General features: G+C 52.3%; 8 protein-coding genes across 8 annotated transcripts; 1 reads left to right on the top strand and 7 right to left on the bottom strand.

Moving 5' to 3' along the window:
• Positions 1 to 789: 789 nt before the first annotated feature.
• Positions 790 to 4,102, bottom strand: clcA (putative C6 finger domain protein; the record flags this gene model as incomplete). The annotated part of the gene is made up of 5 exons (XM_056980659.1): positions 790 to 1,015; positions 1,074 to 1,790; positions 1,846 to 1,926; positions 1,986 to 3,313; positions 3,587 to 4,102. 5 exons carry the CDS (start codon positions 4,100 to 4,102, stop codon positions 790 to 792), a joined length of 2,868 nt encoding a protein of 955 aa, XP_056830868.1.
• A 1,453-nt stretch (positions 4,103 to 5,555) lies between these two features.
• Positions 5,556 to 5,783, bottom strand: N7510_008733 (uncharacterized protein; the record flags this gene model as incomplete). The annotated part of the gene is made up of 1 exon (XM_056980658.1): positions 5,556 to 5,783. The coding sequence occupies one exon, from the start codon at positions 5,781 to 5,783 to the stop codon at positions 5,556 to 5,558; it is 228 nt and encodes a 75-aa protein (XP_056830867.1).
• Positions 5,784 to 7,041: 1,258 nt separating this feature from the next.
• Positions 7,042 to 7,528, top strand: N7510_008732 (uncharacterized protein; the record flags this gene model as incomplete). Its single annotated transcript, XM_056980657.1, has 2 exons — positions 7,042 to 7,273; positions 7,425 to 7,528. The coding sequence occupies 2 exons, from the start codon at positions 7,042 to 7,044 to the stop codon at positions 7,526 to 7,528; spliced, it is 336 nt and encodes a 111-aa protein (XP_056830866.1).
• A 1,938-nt stretch (positions 7,529 to 9,466) lies between these two features.
• On the bottom strand, positions 9,467 to 11,126 carry N7510_008731 (uncharacterized protein; the record flags this gene model as incomplete). The annotated part of the gene is made up of 3 exons (XM_056980656.1): positions 9,467 to 9,729; positions 9,781 to 10,762; positions 10,818 to 11,126. 3 exons carry the CDS (start codon positions 11,124 to 11,126, stop codon positions 9,467 to 9,469), a joined length of 1,554 nt encoding a protein of 517 aa, XP_056830865.1.
• A 489-nt stretch (positions 11,127 to 11,615) lies between these two features.
• N7510_008730 (uncharacterized protein) lies at positions 11,616 to 12,017 on the bottom strand (the record flags this gene model as incomplete). Its single annotated transcript, XM_056980655.1, has 1 exon — positions 11,616 to 12,017. The coding sequence occupies one exon, from the start codon at positions 12,015 to 12,017 to the stop codon at positions 11,616 to 11,618; it is 402 nt and encodes a 133-aa protein (XP_056830864.1).
• A 539-nt stretch (positions 12,018 to 12,556) lies between these two features.
• N7510_008729 (uncharacterized protein) lies at positions 12,557 to 14,356 on the bottom strand (the record flags this gene model as incomplete). The annotated part of the gene is made up of 3 exons (XM_056980654.1): positions 12,557 to 12,802; positions 12,869 to 14,238; positions 14,332 to 14,356. The coding sequence occupies 3 exons, from the start codon at positions 14,354 to 14,356 to the stop codon at positions 12,557 to 12,559; spliced, it is 1,641 nt and encodes a 546-aa protein (XP_056830863.1).
• A 1,525-nt stretch (positions 14,357 to 15,881) lies between these two features.
• On the bottom strand, positions 15,882 to 16,325 carry N7510_008728 (uncharacterized protein; the record flags this gene model as incomplete). The annotated part of the gene is made up of 1 exon (XM_056980653.1): positions 15,882 to 16,325. One exon carries the CDS (start codon positions 16,323 to 16,325, stop codon positions 15,882 to 15,884), a length of 444 nt encoding a protein of 147 aa, XP_056830862.1.
• Positions 16,326 to 18,940: 2,615 nt separating this feature from the next.
• Positions 18,941 to 19,701, bottom strand: N7510_008727 (60S ribosomal protein eL19; the record flags this gene model as incomplete). The annotated part of the gene is made up of 3 exons (XM_056980652.1): positions 18,941 to 19,084; positions 19,146 to 19,296; positions 19,388 to 19,701. 3 exons carry the CDS (start codon positions 19,699 to 19,701, stop codon positions 18,941 to 18,943), a joined length of 609 nt encoding a protein of 202 aa, XP_056830861.1.
• Between the last annotated feature and the right edge of the window lie 400 nt (positions 19,702 to 20,101).

The following is a 20,101-nucleotide window of genomic DNA, read 5'->3' as shown; positions in this document are numbered from 1 at the left end:
TTGATGAGAAGCACTCCAGCGAGACTGACCTCTTTTTTAAGTCCCCCCTGACCCAGATCTTCTTTGATTGGAATCAACTCACAGCCCAGCACTGCATCGCCACGTAATAGAGACGTTTCTATTTAAGGCTGAGCCACGATGGATCTGGGACTTTGGGGCGAAAACCACCCAGAGCGCCGCAACTGGGGCTGTGATAGGTCGGCCCGTATAATGTGAAATGCACCACGACGGGACATCCCCCACAGAAAGAAGTGGGTTTTGACAGAAGAAGATCGATCTGCGTCATTCCGCCAAGCACAACAGTGGTTCCACGATTTGCCCTGGGCCGAACCCCCACTTCCTATGTTGGAGAGGAGCTTTTTGGCCCCAACTCGAACAGAAGAGAGAGAATCCAGTTTTTGTTACAATCAGTCCGAGTGGAGGAAAAAGCAAAAACACGTTCATTGAGGTATAGTTCAAAAACACCGTAGCCGACCAACAGAACAGAACCCCAAAAGCCAAAGGAGTATACGGGGTAGGCAGACAAATATGATATGAAGATGCAATGTATGGCTGATTGGAACTCCCCATGGACAGATCACAAGAATCGCCGTTCTTGTCGGTCACACCCGAATGTAGTGCAAAAAGACAAAAAAAAGTTCCCAACAACCGCCCGGTTGCGCGATCAGAGCACGCGACAACAAGGACCCAAAAGGCCACCGCGCCGATAGAACACTCCAGGGGGAAAAATACAGTTAAAGAATTAGAACGATCAAATACATGACGGGCAAGACGGGTATCTATCTCCCTTCAAGCCCCATACCCAACAGGGCCCAGCTGGGGCGGCTGGCCGAAAATCTTGTGGTAGATTTCCGTGAGAATGCGCGCATCGGCTCTTAGACTGGGTGAGATGTTTTCATTTGCCAGCAAAAACCGGATCGTCCGCTTGAGGAGCTGCTCGAACTTCTCCTTAGGGACCAGCTCCTGGAGGCAGGACATGTACGTAGCGGACAGAACCAGCATATTGCCAAATTGTCTGAAGGTTGCCAAGAGTCAACAGAAGTGGAGTGGAGTGGAGTAAACAAGCAACTTACGCATGAGCAGTCCCGAAGATGTTAGTCACCACCGGACGAGTTGGAAGGCCGTCAAACGCTTCTGTGCTGTAGATCGCTGACTGGATGCAGGCCTTGCAGGCATTTCGCAGTTTATAGGGAAGATCACGCTGGTTGAACTGGGGCGGCATCCAAGTGCTGGCAAATCGTGCACCCGCGTCACTAGCCATCCGCGCCATTTCTGGGGCGCGCTGGTTGTAGGTTACCGACGGCGACATTTGTTGCGCTTGCGGTATAGTTGGCGAGTCGATCGAGGTAGGGCCCGAGCCCAATCGCACATTGCTGGCGCCATAGTGAAGAGCACGGTATAACAGAGGCCGGAAGATGATATACCGGGCACCGTAGTACTTGGCTCGCATGCGAGCATTGTTAATATCCGTGGCTGGCGGATCGCCATCGTTCCAACTTAAAGGTTTCGGGAGACTCCGGCGCCATTGATCAAGGTTCATGCTGAGAGCTCCTTGCACACTAGACGACCATCGGTTTTGGCCTGGCTTCTCTACTTTGTAGAGATCAGTATGAACTCGGTTCAGGACTTTCCGTAAATGGATTTGAGCGGAATAGAACATCATCATCTGGGAAGCGGGGCTATGGTAGTCGTTGGGTATGTCAAGCGTCCATTTCCCTTTCGGAATTGGAATCCGCGATTCAGACCGCGAGATGCCGCTTGCCGGAACATCAAGTTCAGCCAAAAGGTCGCTAGAATACAAGTTAGCACGTTAAGCTTTGGCCTAAGTGTCGAAACGAAGCGCACCTCTCTAGCTGCAAACAAGTCCAGTATGCGAACTCGTACAGATCTTTTAGTGGGCCTTCCTCCATCTTATCGTACCGTTTTCTAAATGCAAAGGATCAGTAAGCATTGGCAGAGTTTCAAGGGAGAGCGGTTGTTCATACGGTCTGACAAGCACCTGACAAGCCCTTGAAGCCACGTAGATCCATCCAAAGCTTTGGAAGGGGTGTGCTAATTGGCCCATGTATAGGCCAGCGAGTATACAAGCATGGACATGAGGCAGCGAAGAGCTGCCTTGGACGGCACCCAAGATTACAGCGGCATATCCATAAAGTGCCAGGCCGGGAATGACTTGGTAGTTCCGCGTGTTTCCGGAGGAGTCGCGGGTGATCGACATAGACCGTCTTAAGCTGCTCTGTCGCCCGTCATTGATGGCAGAGGGAAAGGAGTGGCTGGTATTCTGCGGTCCTTGAGTGTACATTGGTGCCGATGCCACGGGGGTCGAGACGGAATTTGTGGGCGAAAGGATGCCGTTAGTGGTCGTATGTGTACCGCCAGATGATGGTGTTGGCGGACCAGGGATATGTTCCTTGCGATAATCAGGCTTTTCTTTCAAGATTGGCCCACGAAGCGGGCCATCGGTCTCAGCAATGGCACCGATAGCAAGAACCAAGAGGAGGATAGCATTTTCAGTGTTCTTGCCAACACGGGGCCGCCCAGAAGTAGTGTTGGTAGAAGTATCGCCTCTCGCGCCATGCATGTTCTCATTCGACCGTTTCCGCTTCGCTCCTCGCGGGCCGTCTCGTTGGTAATCGGTGCAGTGGCATCTAACAAAGGCTTCGAGAGTATGCGCGAGTGGTCCGATCTCAAGGAAGGGATGTAAGATATGCATGCGGGACATATAGCTCCAATAGTACCGACGCACGGTTTCTGAGTCAATATTCAAGTAGCCATTCTCGGTGATCTCAGCATCCTCGGCTTCGTCTGGTGGCCCTGAACTAGTTTGAATATCGGGGTCGGAGAGTGTATGGCCCAGGGCAAGGTTTCTCAATGGTACACTGTCGTCTGCGGTGTCCAGGGTCTCCCCCTGGCCCCAGATGTTGATCAAGCCCCGTTCTTCCTCCAACCTCATGACGTAGTCCTCGTCATATTGATTGGGCCAGATGAGCTTCTTAATCCCTGGCCACATCAGAAGCTTGTGGGCCGCAGTGGTGTGTTCGACTGGAATCGAAAGTTCTCCATCGCCATCAATCTTTACCTCTTCCACCTGACCCGTCATCGGATTTGTATGGAGGAACGCGTTGTCAACCATTTCTGCTGGGGCGGCAACCGGCTTCATAACTGGGTCCGTAACCGGAGTAGAGCGAACAGCCCGGTCTTTGACAAGTCCTGGGAAAGGCGAATGGCCCATGAGGAGTTGGGTAAGTAGGTTTGAATGGTCTCCTGTGATTGTATGTATCTGAGTCATGCGCTCCTCCATGCGATCCTCGAGCTGTAGGATTCGATCTAAGAGTACTTGCGTCGTTTTCTCTTGTCTGCATTAAATACCTAAGATTAGCACTTCGCTATAAGACGGGGAGGCGGAACCACAGACTTGTGAGGTGGCACTTCTTTGTACACGCAAATGAGGTTATTCTCCTTGCAATGACTACATGCTGGCCGCCCTTCATCGCATTTGGCTTTCCTCGATCGACATTGGTCGCATGCCTAGTGAATGAAAGAGTTAGCCAATGTTGTGCTGTAGTGTGCTCCATAAAACAAATACCTGAGTAGCTCGAGCGGCCTTGCGCTGCCGCGCTCCGAAAGGAGTGGCGCCGTAGTAACTAGGATCGTACGATCCCGGCACGGAACCCGGCATCGAGGCCACTACGGGCCCATATTGCGGGTTCGAAGGAATGGCACCTGGGGCCGCGGCCGGGTCGCTGTTGCCCGCTTGATCTGGCGCATATCCTCCCACCCTGGCCCGATAGTCTGGCGGAGCAGAATGAGGCGATGTTTCACTTGGCGTTGCGCTCATCGATGGTCGGTAGTTCGTGTTCGGGTCCTGTGGTGGGTAGCCCGGGGCGGGTATGCTGCTGGGACGACTATATGGACCTTCTGGGGGTAACTGCGGCAGTTCACGGTTGGGCATGACGGGATACCCTTGGGGTGGGAGCGGACCCTGGGAAGCATTGGACGGACGGCGGGAGTCTGGATGGCTGTCGAACTGGGGAGGAAATGCGCGCCATGAGGGATCTTGCATCGCATGCGCACTGGGCGGCGCCGCATCAGGAGGGGGCATGCGATTCATGGGAGGTGGCCCGAACATGGAACAGGTCTTGAGCTGTCGTCATGCGCATTCGTCTCTTAAATGGTCATGGCGAACTGCGGCGGAATGCGGAGAGTGGAGAGAGGGTGGTGGTGATGGTGGTTGTCGGAGGAAGCCTCACAGGAAGCTTGTCGTGAGTCTTTCTTTCCCTGTCGCCTAGGTCTTGGTGAGGTCCCAGGGGGACGGAAGGTGGATCACGACAGGCTCGAACAAGGAAGCGGAGAAGGAAGCTGGCGAGGTCGGGCCGAGGTGGAGCAGCTCAACCCAGAAACTGGGCAGTGGCGACGATGATCAGGTCCCAAGCTTGGATGCGAAGACGAAGGGTGCGAGAGGGTCGACGAGGGCTGGTTGTTGGAGTTGACCGAAGTTGTCGGGTCTTGATAGAGGGGAGAGATAGATGCCCAAGGGGGGGGGAGTACCTGGTACCTCTCGTGTGGTGAGGTGGACCACAGGAAAGGACGTACTGTTACCAGTACCGTATTGCCGGTCGTTTGGTGGCTGAAAGTCACCCTAGTAAGGCCGTCGATCTCGGCGGTGGAAAGTGATCCCAGGGCCTTGGCTCAGGGAAGAGGGAGATACGGTCGATAGGGAACTACGATGGCGCACCCGGGGGGTATACATACATAATCAAGGGGATCGGCCAGTCTTGCCCCTCCCTGGACTATTATGTACTTATAATGTATCCATCCCAGAGGTGACAGGTCTTCTTTCCGTGACGGAAGGATACCGTAATACCGCCACACGGACACCGCTAGAAGACACTAGATGGGGTAGGCATTCCTTGGACTAGTTCGCTCCCATCTATACTATTTCTAGACACTGACTCCGTGAGGATGGAACTTATCGTCGGAAGACAGAACAATAATCCATCATCCTCGCAAGGGGCGGCATCGGCCTCAACTGAAACTCTATTGACGTCCGATCTTCAAATCGGTGGAGACGCAATCCCCAGATCGCCGATGTACAATACAGCAGGTACCCATGGATCATGAATTCGACATCCACGGTTGTCGCATCTATATGTCAACCACAACAGATCACGAAACCATTGCCCGGTCCTATCGCGATGATCCGCGGCCATCCTTGGCAGCGAATCAGAGTCCCTGGCCCAGATGATTCGCTTGGTGGCCAGCACGTACGGGTGGGGGAACGGACAGTGGCACAAACAGAAAAATGCCCGCGACCGACTCGTTTTTGCTTCTTCCCAACCGTTGCCGTCGCCCGGCTGTCATTTTCTTTGGTGGTCGACTCCATGAATAATAATAATGGTGATAATAATAATAATAAAATAATAAGCGGTCCTTGCCGCCTGTGACCGTACAATAGTTTACCTCTTGCCCGCAAGCCCGCCCCAGGTCATGGAAAATATATCCCCCGATCGTGGCCCCTTGTTGGCACCGCCGGATAAAGATGTGAGGCGGGCTGCTTATTGGGCAATCGTGAATTCCAAGGCCATGGCCGAGGACAACTCTAATCGGAAAGGGGCGGTACCAGGTGTATGTAACACGGTCAATACGGCGCCCGTGGTGAATTCCAAATCATGTCTATTGATCGGCCGCTGTCCATGCTTCCCATAGTGTCGGGTCCATGCATCCTGCCCATCCCTTCCACCGAGAACTTCGAAATCCTCCTGGATCTCCAGCCCCAAAGCCATCTCTTCGCGAGCCGCAGGACGTATTCATGACGCGGTGACCACAAGCAAGGGATGCAGCAGAAGAAGCTGGCGGGACGAGCAAAACATCCACGGTCACTCTTCATCACACCGCTGATGGCGCATTACTCAAGTAGACAGCCTCCAGAGGTGAAGATATGCGTCGACGTCAGCGGTGTGTCCAATCAGCAGCAGAGACGACGCTCACGAGACTCGAGGAATGGCTCCTGATGGAGAAGCAGATCCTCGCCCTGGTTGGAAACTCCGAACCATCGCCGGGAACCCCCAAGAGATCAGATCGGACGGGCGGCAGTGGCGGGTGCTGCAAGGTTAGATCCGTTTGTCAATCATAATATGTCGTAGGCTGTCTGACACCCGGTATTATTATCATTAGTCGGTGACGCAATAATACCACTTCGCGGTGAACAATCAAAATACTCCCCGCCAATCTCCATGTCTCATCCCCAGAATCAAGGGGCCAGTCACGAGGTCTGAATCATTTCGTCGATCGTTTCCCGAGCAAGTTGCCTGGAATTTTTGAAGCAAGCCCAGTTGTTCCATGTGTAAACAAAATGCTGGGGGTGGGAAGCTAGCGAATTGCTACACGTTAATAATGATAAAAGTTGTACATAACATGTTCAGCTCTCATAGAGCATTCCCGATCGACCGATCCGCCTCGATCATTTGTTTCTGTTTATCAGATCGGTCGTGCACCTGAAACCAACCCCGGCCAGACGGCCCTCATACACGTACTTTTGTATGCCACATCGTAATTGGAGTCGGAGCTTACTTCATTCCCTCAGCCCGGATTACGCTCGCGGGATCGGCCGCTGTCCGGATTTAAAGCACTGGGAAAGTCAAGAGTCATTCGAGCGAGCCTGTCCGGATATAGTTCTGAGGAAGCAAACTACCACAGTAGTCTGGTAGATCTTAAGTTTTGCAGCATCTCATCGTGCTCTCCTCTCCACGCCAGAACTTCTCCGCGTCTCCTCACGGCAAATGTGATGTATACACGTCGTACTGCGCAGGAACCCTCTCGTCACTGAAACTGATACGTCGTGTAAAGTATACTGTACAGAGCAAAAGTACCTACCGTCTGGACGTATCACTCCACGTGGAACTAGCGAGTCCATGTGTTGATTTTGTGACTTGCAGTTTGAAGGAACCGAGCGCACGACTTGAGGCTTTCCATGTTCAAGTCTCTAGTATATAGTTAGCAAACATCAATCAATTGCTACATTTCTGCTCTGATTCGCAACCAATGCAAGGAAAATCAGACCCGGAACCCGTTCGGGGGATCCTGCATGTCAGCGCTTATGCAGTTCCCAGGATTTCCATGGTGAAGGCTTGGTCGCAATCGGAAACGGGCGAGCTTATTTTACGTCTTGGTGGTCTTTGTATTGCACGGCCTACCGAGGTGATTGATGGATCTGTTGCTTCCATTGTCTATCTATTCCACGAGGATGAAAATGAGGATCGTCCTGTCCGAACCGGTACATTCTCCTCACCCCACATGGCCCCAGCCATCGGAATACTGCACAACACACTGTTCTTGGGGCAGGATAGCTCCCAGCACGTAACCAACGAACGCCGCCAGAGGCTGGATTATATTTGCAAAGGTACGCACGCTAACCCGATTCAAAGTTTTGGTCCCCGAGGTTCCCGAGCCCGACCTCCGCAACATGGCGGATCCAAATCCCGATGGAGCTGTGTTCACGCTGTATTTTGTCACAATTCCAAGCCGGTAGCGTCCTGATTCCGGTCCTCGGAGCTGTTATCTGGTGCCATTGGCAGGCACCTTTTGATAGCTAGAGCTGTCGACGATATGATGATGTGCAGGGACAAATGGTCACGCTTGAGGCCCATCCCAAAAATAGGACAATGGACCTCCAGAAGCACGTTGTACTATATACGACGGAGTCTCACATGAAGATAACCTCACTCAATTGACGTGGTTGAAAATTTTTATTTTCTACGTAGGAACCCATTGTGCATGAACATGTTGCAAGCCATTGCCCCCATCCATATCTATGAAGTCTGCGATCTTCTTGGCCAAAGCTACTTGGTCCAAAAAGCAGTTCTTTGCTGTCAATCCGCAAGATCAGCAGCTTCATGGACCTGTGGTAATACAGTGATCCATGCAGCCAATTAGATGGAATGGAAACGCGAGAGAAAGAGAGCTTACGTAGAGCGAGCTCCGTACGTACCGGATGACCGTACGTATGTCGAATACCAAGCGAGGCACCTGACTGAGGAACGCTCGTCACGATCAGCGACCCCGTAAACTGGAAACTCACGGGGGGATAAGTTTGACTGATCCGAACTATCGCTGCAACGCGCCCCACATGGCGTGAGCAAGAGACATTTGGAATGGGTTTGGATGTTTCTTAGTCTCCCAGGCTAGTCCGCAGGTGTTGCTATTAATTGCCGCTTGTCACTACTGTTACATTTTGGGCGCTCACGCAGGCTTGCCGCCCGCGAAGGAAAGCTGAAACCTATCCACAATGATCGATCGACCCAAAGGGGTTTGCAATCGAGTGGTTCGGAAGGTACCACCACCGGAGATCATCATGCACACGCGGAGATGAAAGGCGGACGAGGGGGCTAAAGTCCTCGCTGGAACACCTAAGCGCCGCCCCAATTCCCCACTGACATTGAACAAAAGTACGACGCCAAAAGTAAAAGCTCCGTGGGTGCGCGTGGATGGCGAAAATCAATTGGATGCATCACATTTGCGCTGACCTATAAACCTCTTTCCCCCACGTCGTGAGATCAGCGGCGCCGGACATATTCGGGGAGGGGAATATGAAGGTTTGAATAGGCTATCGTAGTATCATTCTGATTTTCCCGATTTGGCTTGCTTGCTAGCTTCTGGTGCGCGCCTTTGGCGCGCTGGGTACCCCGGGTACCAGCTTGAAAGGATGGAGAAAACCGTGGTAATTGGGCCCTCGGGATGTTTCCAGCGCATGTATGATGTATTGTTGCTTCCAAGTGGTGTGTAAAAAGTCCCGATATGGATGGTGATCAGAGAAGGAGTGGAGTCATTGCCTCACGACAGAGCCTGGCCTCGGTTCGCGGAATCAACCCTTCCAGAGTGGCCGGAGAAGAGCAGATTCATGAGGTCTCTAAAATTCCATCTGCTAAAAGAATGGATTGGGCTCATCGAGAGCAAGGCTGTCCTGTTGCTCGGTTCATTTGAGTGATGCTGATGTTGTGCAGTTGGCTGAGGTCGACGAAGCTGCTCATGAGCGTGGTCGTGAGTGCCACAGGAAACCCTGCGGGAACGGTTGGAACCACAGTGACATAGTGTCTATTGTGATTTTTCGCAGTAAATTTCTATTTGGCACTAGTCAATACATCTGCCTGCTTTTGGTGATGGCAGAATATAGGTACAATGATCGTGGATCTTATACTCCCGAGATTCATCTGTCCACGCGCAGAACAAGTATGTACCTCGCGGCCTGGCAGATGGTTCTTAGCAATAAGACAGAAAATAATGTCCAGATATTAGCAGGCTAACTAGAGCCATTTTCTATTTTGAATATGCTATTAATAGAGGTATTCGTGCCACATCAGCCAAAATTCATCATTGCCTTCAAATCCTGGACAAACCCATTGCACACAAGATAAGGGAGATTCAGGAGAAGAGAATGCAAAGGAGAAATCAGACAACAAATCTTTCCCTTTCAGACCTGGGAAACCGAAAGAAGATTGACTCTCTTAGCAATAGCGTCCTCTTCTTGCTGTCGCCAATCATCCTCCGGGTGTGCCCTGTCCTCAGCATAATGCCCCTTATACTCATGAGGCCTGAGTTCATGACTAGGAAGATTTTCAGTCTCCGGCCCAGAATCATTGTCATCGTTGTCTTCGTCATCGTCTGGATTCCCCCCGGTCTTGACGATTTTGTACGGTGCCGCGACGCGGACTTCGGAGTAGGACTCGGTGCCGACTAGAGAGGTATCAGTATCGACAGACAAATTAAGATAGAAGGACCACCTACACATCGTCCAGTAGATGTATTTGCTGATGACAGGAGCCCACATGGTCAGAGCGAGGATTTGGCCGAAGGACCAACCCGACCACTCAATCGTTCCTACGCTAGCGACCACGTAGTAGTACCAGGCATAGATCAGAACAGAGATGAACATATACAACTCAAAAATCGTAATGAACACTTTAGGGATGTGCCTGTAGTGTTGGTGCGCGAACATTCGGTGGACGAGTCGAGAAAGCCGACCCAGTACAGGCCCCTTCTCGAAGACATTGTTAAAGGCAGGCCACATTGGGCGCAGCTCTTTAATCGTCCACTCGGCGAAGCAAATCATATAGATCAAGATGCAAACCGGATCGATAGCGTACACAAATATATCAATCGGGCGGATCGCCTGCGCAACCCAAGGAGTATATGCGCACCATATGAGCGGAGGGGGATGGCCTCCACAACTGGTTGGCCAGCTGTCGCCTTCAAACCCCACCAGTTTGTTGGGTAGGGCAGCTTTCGAATAGGTCCAGAATAGGGTGATCTGTGACAGGATCATAGCGACTGTGGAGAGGAATATGATCCAGGCAGAGCTCATGTGCATCCTCTGTAGGCTCCATTGGCCGATGGTGATGGGCAAGATGCCAGCCACACCGATCAGGCCCGTCAGAGCATGGTCCGCCCACAACTGCATCAGGGTCGAGGCGTCGAAGACGTGTTTGAATTTCATGGCAAACAATGTGCAAGCCTGACAAGCAATCATGAACCAACACTGTGCCTCTTGGTACTCGACCATGACAGATTTTAGTACATATCCATGTTCCGCCAAGAAGTCTCTGGCCTTTTGTTCCCAGTCGAGGGCTTTGTGTCGCATCGTGCCTTGATTCCGTTGACCGGCAATGATAGCGACCAGCCGGCAAACCCGAGGAGCGAGCCTGAATGACCGCATAAGGATCCAGAGGTAGATGACAATGAGCAATTGCATCAAGTACGAGACGAATACCTGAAAACGTCAGTTGATCCTTTTTCCCAATTCTTCGAAATGGGATTAAATTTACCCCAGGGCCTCCAATATCGCTATTGACACTTGCGCTGATCCCATCACAGGCATTGCTGTAATAGAACGGGAGTTCTTCGTAGGGGGACACTTCAAATTCCCAATTGTACGTTGTGTATTCGCATCCTGCTAGATCGCCATTCGGATTCGCACAGTAATCGCTCACACAGGTCGAGACGAGCTGCACCAGGCTATTGTTGTATGAGAGGCCGGTGTCGAGGTTGTTGGCATCATAGCAAGCCTTGAGATTGTCATAGGACTTGAAGACGAATTCGGGCTTGTCGCAAGACAATCCCGCGGCAGCTGCCATGGTGAAAACTTGCGCAACTCGCAAGGAGTTTCACCAAAGTGAAGTCAAAACGAAATTTTAACGTTTGGGGCTACTTTTTAACGGACAAACTCCCTGTATCTATAATAAGAGCGCCAGTAGGGAGTCCAATCGTCCCGTGTCTAGGCAGAGATTATTTTCCAGCTCGCGACACACTAACGCCCGCCAGGTCAAGATCGCCCGCTCTAGCCCACACCCACCGAAGCAAGTCTCATTCCATGCTGTCAGAATAATGACCACACCAAATTCATGTTATTCGCGCTGTTGGTAGATATCTCCAACCGCCGTCGACTTACCCCCTGCGTCGATTCAATTCCTGGAGCCAAGATCAAATCCGCGAGCCAAACGAACAAGCATCGGGCGTTTCGGACCCCGCGCCGAAAAAACGAAACAAAATAGGGCGTCCCACGCTGCGCCAAGAAAGGAAATCCATGCGCCAATCTTCGCAGACACAAGCACGCTAGCTTTGCCCTATCCACGACACATGGCCAATCCCAGCCCTATCTGGAATTGTCGAGGACGCCTCACGCATCTTGCACCATCACCACGTCCTCGATGGCGTGTAGCATACCAGCACGAGACCCAACCAATCAAGAAACATTCTTCCAGGCTGTCACTGCAGCGGCGTGAATCGAGTTTACCCAGTATCGCGCTATCGTAGGCGCGGGTGAAAAGGATAGCGGGGTGTACTCGAGGCACTAGATCCACGCCGCGCGTGTAGTTCACAGTCATGCTCGGACCGCGCTTCCCTTCGCCGTCACCGATGACTATCTGCCCAAGCAGGTACTTCACACTGCCGGCTTTGTGGGGCCGTTCCCTCCCCTTTGGGATATCACGACTGAATGCCAGTCCTCCGGCAACGACCCGCCACATCTTCTTGTGAATAATTATGGGCTAGCACAATCGCTTGCAGCAGCGACTGAATCTGAGGAAGGTTCTGAATCTGCGTTCCGTAGAGTCGTTTTGCAGCGGGTGCACGGTTTTGTTGCCCATTTGTACCACTGAAAATGCAGTGGCGCTGAGCGCGGCAGCTCGGATCAATGGGGCTCAGAATATGCGATATCTTTCTGGGCAGTTGGAGATCGATGCCTGTTCTGAGATGGACAAGAATTGTATTCTCAAGGTCTGGCCTTTGTGGCTGGAAGAGATTAAGAAAGATCCTTCCTTTGTGGCGGGCATGATTTAATCATTATCTATTGCTAAAGCCATGCAAGATATGAATTGAGAAAAGAGTATATGTGGTAGGGCAATAAGTAATATATGCAGCTCAAAAAAAAAACCGTTTCTGCCCCGAGATCTATAGGTATGATCAATGATATGTCCAAGATGCTCAAGAAGGGGAAGGGGCCATCTATATACACGATGCACTGCATCATGGAGTACTACAAGAAAGAATTGCAGGCCAGCCACGTCTATACCTTCCGCAGCTGGTAGTGAAACAGCCTCCACACGGCCTTCACAGCCTCAATGCGATCGTTGCCATCAAGCAAATCAAACCACCGCGTGCGCTGGAGTTTCAACACATGCCACGGTTGCTCGGAGCTATCGGTGTCTGGCGGGAAACTGCTGTCACCGTTGCCGAGAACTTCGAGATAGCGCCTGTGGACGCGGAGGTGCAGAATTGAGATGTGGTGATTGATCGACGAGACCATGTAGATCTTTTTTTTATCGAGCAAGTTAGTTTTAAAATCAGTCATTAGACACGGGGGTGAGTTGCCACATACATCGTCAAACGGACTCTTCGGCACCTTGCCGATCTGCATATACTTCATCCGCTTGTCCCAGAGGCTCGTTCCGGGCTGAAGGATCTTCCACTTTTCGCTATTGGAGAGCTTACGCATCGCGCTCGGCCGGCGAGACAGTCCCGCATAATAGTGCTCGAACTTGTGGCGTTTCCGTGCGCTCTCCGCCTCCGGTGCGGGCGAGGCCGGTTTGCCTTCTTCCATCATCGAGTCTGGAAAAGACATCCCGTGACTGTTGTTAACGAGGTCCTCGAGAATCCCGTCGTTGGGCGCGCCGCCAAACCGGGGCGTTGTCGTCCACCATTTGCCCTCACCGGGCCGCAGCTCGATACCACTATAGCGGGCACGTTCCTGCGCCGCTAGGAGCATGCCCCCAATTTCTCGGAAGAGATCACAGATCTCGCCGATCCCGGATCCGGGAGTTTCATCTTGGGTGCGGAAAGAGGTCTCTGGCCGACACTGTGCGATGAGGACGGGTCCTTCCAAGATGCCGCTCCGGGCAACCTGACGATCGCGCGGAGACCGGCAGGCCTGGAAGGACTGTCTCACAGGGAAAAGGAGATTCTTCACCATCAACCGTGGAGGAAGCGGGGGCACTGTGAGCTGACATCCGAACGGCCAGGCGGCTAATTCCACGAATGCCCGGATGATCTCGTCTCGTACCTCCTCGGGCATCTCTGAACCGCAACCCATACGACGTCCCGTATACATGGCCACCGATGGGCGCGGCGCCTCTGCCGGGACCTGCGGCTTGTCCTGGTCTATTTGCATTTTGTCCCCATCAGCCTGCTCTCCGTCGACCGATGGCGTCGGTTCCGGCGTCGCAGGTCGCTCAAAATAGTGATCCAGACTTGTATCCCAGTACTGGGATAAACGCTCCAATCCTATCCAGAACTTTCGCGTCTGCGATATCCGCACCCGACTCCGACCTTCGCGGAGAGGAAGCCGAGTCACCTCTCGAAATGCATCGTCATTGTCCAGTGACAGTTCGTTGTTGAGAGTCTCGAATCGATCCTTGGGCGGGTATCGGACACCGTTGTCCAACAACGGTGGCTCGGCCGGATCCTCTGCCTCCTCCCATGGCATTGGGGGCAGTGACTGTGTTTGATCTTTGGGGAACATGTCTTGTATATCGACATCCGAGTCTAGCTTGACGTTCAACGGTCGGAATCGGGAGAGCGAGATGTCCTGTGGCCGCTTGATGGCGGCCAGGAGGCCATGCATGTCTCGGATGGTCGCATCGGACCCGTCGGCAGCGACATCGGGGAGGTTGTAGACCGGGAAGTCGAGGAGGGTCGGTTCGGAGGGCGGTTTTCGTTCCTGATCTGGATCGGAGCTGATGGGAGGCAAGGCTAGATGGAATAGAGTTCAGTGACATTCCGAAACGCGGGTGTGCCTGGAATGATGGAATGATGCGGGCATGGAACGGAGGAGAGACCACTTACCCAGCCCCGAGCCCCAGCCAAACATGGTCGTGAAGCGTCACAGTTCTGGCCGTCGATTTTATACGATTCTCGGCGCCTGTCACATACTCCGTCTCACGGCAGCGGGTCGGAGGGATGTCAGGGAGAGACAGAGATGGAAACCGAAAGAGAGATAAGAAGGAAAGAGCACAGAAGGAAAAGGACAAAGAAAGAGAGAACGATGGCCTCTAGAAAGAAAGGACTGTGGAACAACAAACGCGAGAGGCAAGAGTTGGCCGAAGTGGAGGACGGGAAGGCGGTGGTGGTGTGGTGTGGCTGGTGGAGCATCACCCGTAAGAATGATGGCATGATGGTTAGTGAGGGGAGGACTAACTACTAGGTACTTGCCTAGTGGTGATTTAGTCCATTCACTACGAGGATGCCAGTTACCTAGTCTGCCGACAACAATAGCCATTCGCTCCCGGCCCCTGTCTACTGACTCTCTCCGTCCTGCCCATGATGCATTCCTGGGCTCCAGTAGTAGCCACGTCACTGACAGGTCGATCATTCTTTTTACATCAAATGTCCATGCTTCGACCATGGGGTAAGCTCGGATGAGCCAAGTTTCATCGTCAGGGGTGAGGGGCGGTTCTGTGCCCCCGATCATTCTGCCTGGGGCTCCAAAGCGAGACAACGGGGCCGCCGGCGACAACTTCCTGTGGATTCTCCGGAGGATTCAGATCCGATACCTTCTCCCAAAAGGGCCAGCTTGACGAAGGACAAGAAGAAGATATGCTAGTTCTAATAAAGTTCGACCACGCAGGCAAAACAGAAGCGCTGCGACCCTGAAGATGATCGCCCGCAAGGCCGCCACCGCAGAGGGCCAGGAGTGGCAAGCGGGATGCTCAGCACACATTGCCTCTCACAACTACTATGAGCGAGTGTTCTTTTTTTTGTACGATCCGGGTCGAAGTATTGCCATGCGTGAAAGGGACCCCGTTGGGGAACAAAGGATCTCTTCCCTTTCTATCTTGAAATCGGCCCTTCCATCCTGACGTGAGATCCACGAAACTCCCGGTATAGTTTTGGCCCCCGTGTTGGGATCCCGCAGCAGATCCCACCTTGAATCCTTTGGCGTTGGACGCCGTAGGAGCCCCGAGATTATTCTTGTACGATCATGCTCTGCCCTGGACCCAGTGGCGGGATCCTTAGGGCTGCGAGGCAGAGAACGTGGGGTCTACGATTGAAGATGTTCATCATCTTTGCTGTCGGAGCTTCTTTCTTTCTTTTTAAATCTTCGCTCCTCCTCAATTCTTTACTTGATCTACATACCCTGCATATCAGCCGCTCTAACTTGGTGACTACGACGTCTCATGTAACGCCCCGCACCACTGGTCGTTCTTGAGGTATCCCACTTCCTTCTTCTAGTCGGCCGGCCGACTAGACGAGTCTCTCTTTATGGATTTTGCCCTTCAGCGCGTGCAGGACACCAGCAGCCTACAGAATTGGGTGGAAGCACCACATACGCCGCTGCCAGAGTCAAAAATTACTGTATGGGTCACTGATTACTTCACTGAGGTTATCCATCCCACCTACACCGAGATCGAAGGGCCGGCTCCTAATTCGTGGGACCCTCCTCTAATTCCAACTTCCACGCTGGATCCAGATCCGTTTACTACACCGTGGTCATCTGAGGTTACTGCAGTCCAAACTACTCGCACCACCGAATCGTCCACTCCGTCCGAGCTCCCGGAGAGCCATACGAGTGCGTCGGAAACAGAGCAGCCTGTCGAAACAAGGTCGTCCAGCACCATTGAATCTAGCACGACGGGCACGCTCAGCAAGGCGAGCGAGTCCACCACTACATCTAAGACGTCAGATGCGTTTGATACGTCTACATCGTCCGACACGAGCACATCCGATTCAACGACTACATCTGAAGCATCTCGCACGTCTGACACGACCACCACGCTCGACACATCCATCGTCCCATCCACATCCACCACAGAATCTTCCCGCCCAGCGCGTCCGAGCATGCAGCCACTGGTTACACTGGCAACTGCGCCGCCACTACCTTCTCAATCAGAACCTGCAGGCTACAACCCAGCAGCGACGGAATACGGCTCCACAATAGGTGAAGACGCATCAGGCCACGCCGGAGTAATTGCCGGGAGCATTATCGGCGGCGTAGCTTTCATCGCACTCACGCTCCTAGCATGCTTTTTCTGCTTTCGTCGCAAGCGACAAAGGTCTCAGCGGCCAAAACGGCCAAAACACATGCGCGAGGCATCCTTCGACTCATGGAATGCAACCAGTCTCATGGGCTCGGTCAGGGTCCTTAAATACAGCCAGTTCTCACAACCCGATTTCGTCGATACAGACTCGCCTCCTGGGTTGGGCCCTCATGCACAAAAACATGCAAATGACCAGACTACTGGAGGTCGTCCGGTGCCGTACCGGCAGAGATCGGGAATTCCAAGGCAATACTCCAATCGGCGGTACTCGAATCCATATGCCAACGACAGTTTCAATCCCGAAATGTCCGGTGCCAACAACGACATCTCATATAGCGACGGAAACCCGTACCCCAACCGCACAAACCCCCACCGAGTATCCAGTCAGGTCTCCAGCCGCTGGGCTCCATCGACAGTCTCGGACCCTTTTGCAGATAACGAAGAAAGCCCCGTCTCTCCAATCCTCGACCTGAACGCCCCCAGCCGCACGGTATCCTGCTACTCCCGAGCCTCGTACCACGGCGGGCTCAACATCCTCGCGCATTACGATGGATCGGCACGCGACTCGCAGTGCGCGAGCACCTACTTTTATCCGGGTCAATTGGCCGGAGAAAGTACAGATCTTCCCCCTGCTCCTCCTGTTCCAGATGGGATCAGCCGCACTGGCTCGATGGTCCGCGGGCGATCTCAGAACCCCTCTTCGCCGTTTACGCAATTCGGTGGGGAACACAGCAATCCATGGGATTTGAAGCAGCCTCTGCCTGCTGCGCTGCGCTCGGGGCCGCGCTGGCCACCACCTCGCGGCGGTCTCTTTTAGACTGCATCTTTTGAGGCATATTTGTTGGTTCTCAGAGCTTGCTACTGTTCATTGTCTTTTTCTATTCTATATGCATACGACGATTCCATAGTCTCATTCGCTGAGCGAAACGAATAACACCGAGCCCGACCTCTTTACGCCCGTTTACGTTCATGTCGACATGGCAGCCACTCTTTTTTTTCAAGCAACCATTAATTTCACTCATTTAGTCTGCTATTGACTTTGAAGATTCCCCCAATTCGTGTGCTCTTTTTCGCTATCTCGATGGATCTGTCCGATGTATAAATGTGCTTCGCGTTCTCCGCGAATTGATTTGACGAGGTTTTGAATACCTCTGCAGATGGAGTCGTGCTTAATCTAGAGTATCTCATACCTTAGTGGCATAGCTATTAGGAGTTGCATTTATGTTCTTTTCACGATTCGCTCTCGTTTCCTTTTGGCTACTTATTTTCTCTGTAGTTTGTCAGATCTTCTTGCCTATCACTCGATACCATCTGAAGTTGATCCGGAACTTCCTATTTAGCCTCCCGTAGCCTCGCGTATCAATTCCCAATCTTGACCCTTGTTTCTATAATTGGTATGCCTAGGATAAGCCCCAGATCTGAGTGTTTCAGAGTTCGATGCTGATCTCGGATTCCTGATCGCCCGTCGCCACTTGACAGTCATCTGGCAGGGATCCCAATCACGTCAAATAGTTCGATTTTTCTCTTTTGGGGGATCACTGGGTGGCGTTTTTTGTGTGGGCTTGGGGTTTTGTTGGTTTGGTTCCATCGGTTTGGTCGTTTGCCTGTAGAGCAGAGTAGAGAGGAGAGTATATATATATTTCCACTTTGGAAACGATTTACATATACCTAGTATAATTTGAGTAATACATCTAAGTCCAGTATTTCAGTAGAACCATACTGATCTGAGATAACATATTATCTTCATTGCTATGCACAAACTAGCATGGTGGTTGGGGGATGCATTCCGTCATTTTTGGACTGTGGCCCGGGGAGAGCGAGAACTCTTTACATGTAGTATTGGACTCGCAGAGTACTAGCCACGACTTAACAATCTGGATCTTTCATTTAGATCAGAAGTATTAGATCAATTTCTATTCCAAAGGAGTACAATAGGGACCGGTTGTTGTACCACACTGACATCTTCGACTACGTCTGGCGGAGATACAAGAGCAGCACAGCTACACCCACTACCATGCTACGAAGTAACTGATGTTGTTTTGTTTTGGAAAAAGAAAAATTTGTTTCCTTTCGCTTTCTCGTTATGTATCAACAAGAAAACGTTGAGAGTATCACATCATCATCGCATCTCTCCTATTTTTTTCCCCCATTTCCCAGATCGATCTCCAGTTAAGCCCCATTCCCCTAAAATGGGAGATAGAATAGAGAGGTGTGGTACCGACACATGAAAGATCGCAGAAAATGGTATCCGAATTTAGGAAGAGCGCTACGGCCAGGACCGAAACATCCCAGCTCACATCACCCAAGACGTAAAAAAAACCTAACCTGTTTCATCCTCCACACCGCCGGCTTGCGAGAAAAGACGTCAAAACAACGGATGCGAATATGCTTTTCATTTTTTGGTTGGTTGGTCAGATTTACTCCTCGGCAATCAGAGCGTTGCGCTTGGCCTCAACCCGCTCCGCCCGGCGCTCACGGAGAGCCTTGTTCTTGGCACGCTTAGCGTCCATCTCCTCCTTCAGGACACGCTCACGTTGGCGCTCGGCCTTGGCCTTCTGGATCTGTATTGGAAACCCCCAGTCAGTATGGTGTTATTTTCAGACAGAATGGCCGTAAACTTACGTGCTCAACGAGGGCACGCTTGTGCTTGAAGGTGTTACCCTTGCTCAGGTGGTACAGCTCGTGGTAGAGGTGCTTGTCGATCTTGCCAGCGGCACGGTAGCGGACGAGGAGGCGGCGGAGAACACGCATGCGGCGCATCCAGAGGATTTGGCTGAAGTAGCAGTATGAGCATCGATGGTTTTATAATAGGGGGACTCGATTGGCCGAGACAATAGGGGCCATCGGGGAGAGTAGGTGCATACCTGGGCATACGGGCGTCCTTGGTACCCTTGCGCTTACCCAGACCGCGGTGACGACCGATCCGGCGGGCCTCGTTGAGTTCACGGGCGCGGGCGCGCGAGTGCATGGTGACGGGCTTGCGGATGATGAGGCCATCGCTGACGAGCTTGCGGATGGTCTGGCGGGAGTTGGCGTTGGAGATCTCGGTCGTCTCACTGGGGTCCAGCCAGATCTTGCGCTTGCCGCAGCCGGCCACGGAGGCGGCGAGGCGCTTCTGGGTGCGAAGGTTGACCCTGTTGGAAAGGAAAAAGACTCGGTCAGCACAATCTTCCCACATTCACATTCTCGATCACACAAGTCCTCCATGGGCAGTGCCCGGGTCGTTTTTCGCTGGGAAAAAATACTCGGAACACATGGCAGGCCATCTGGACAGTATGAAATCAACAGCTGGAGATGGACTCACATCTTGATGTCGGCGTGTCGACGGTCGTTGGCGGATGATGTTCGTTGCGGGAAATCCACACGGCGAAGAGGAGTTTGAGCCCGCCCGGATTAGCTAAGCCCTTTTCTGTGTCGCTTAAGCGAGTCAGCTGACATGCCCTAGCCCTGACCAGATAAGGAAACTGATGACAGAGAGGTTCTAAAGGACTGTCTTTCTTATCTGTTGCTCATTTTTGATTAGAATACTATTCTTACCGTCTTTTTCATTTTCCTGTTCTTCATCCTATCTGGGTTTT

The sequence above is a fragment of the Penicillium lagena genome (genome assembly GCF_028827675.1).
Source record: "Penicillium lagena strain IBT 129212 chromosome Unknown utg000006l_segment0_segment0, whole genome shotgun sequence".
In the NCBI taxonomy this organism is placed as follows: Eukaryota; Fungi; Ascomycota; class Eurotiomycetes; order Eurotiales; family Aspergillaceae; genus Penicillium; species Penicillium lagena.
The sequence above is the reverse complement of the archived record's forward strand: the minus strand, read 5'-3'. Positions and strand labels throughout refer to the sequence as shown.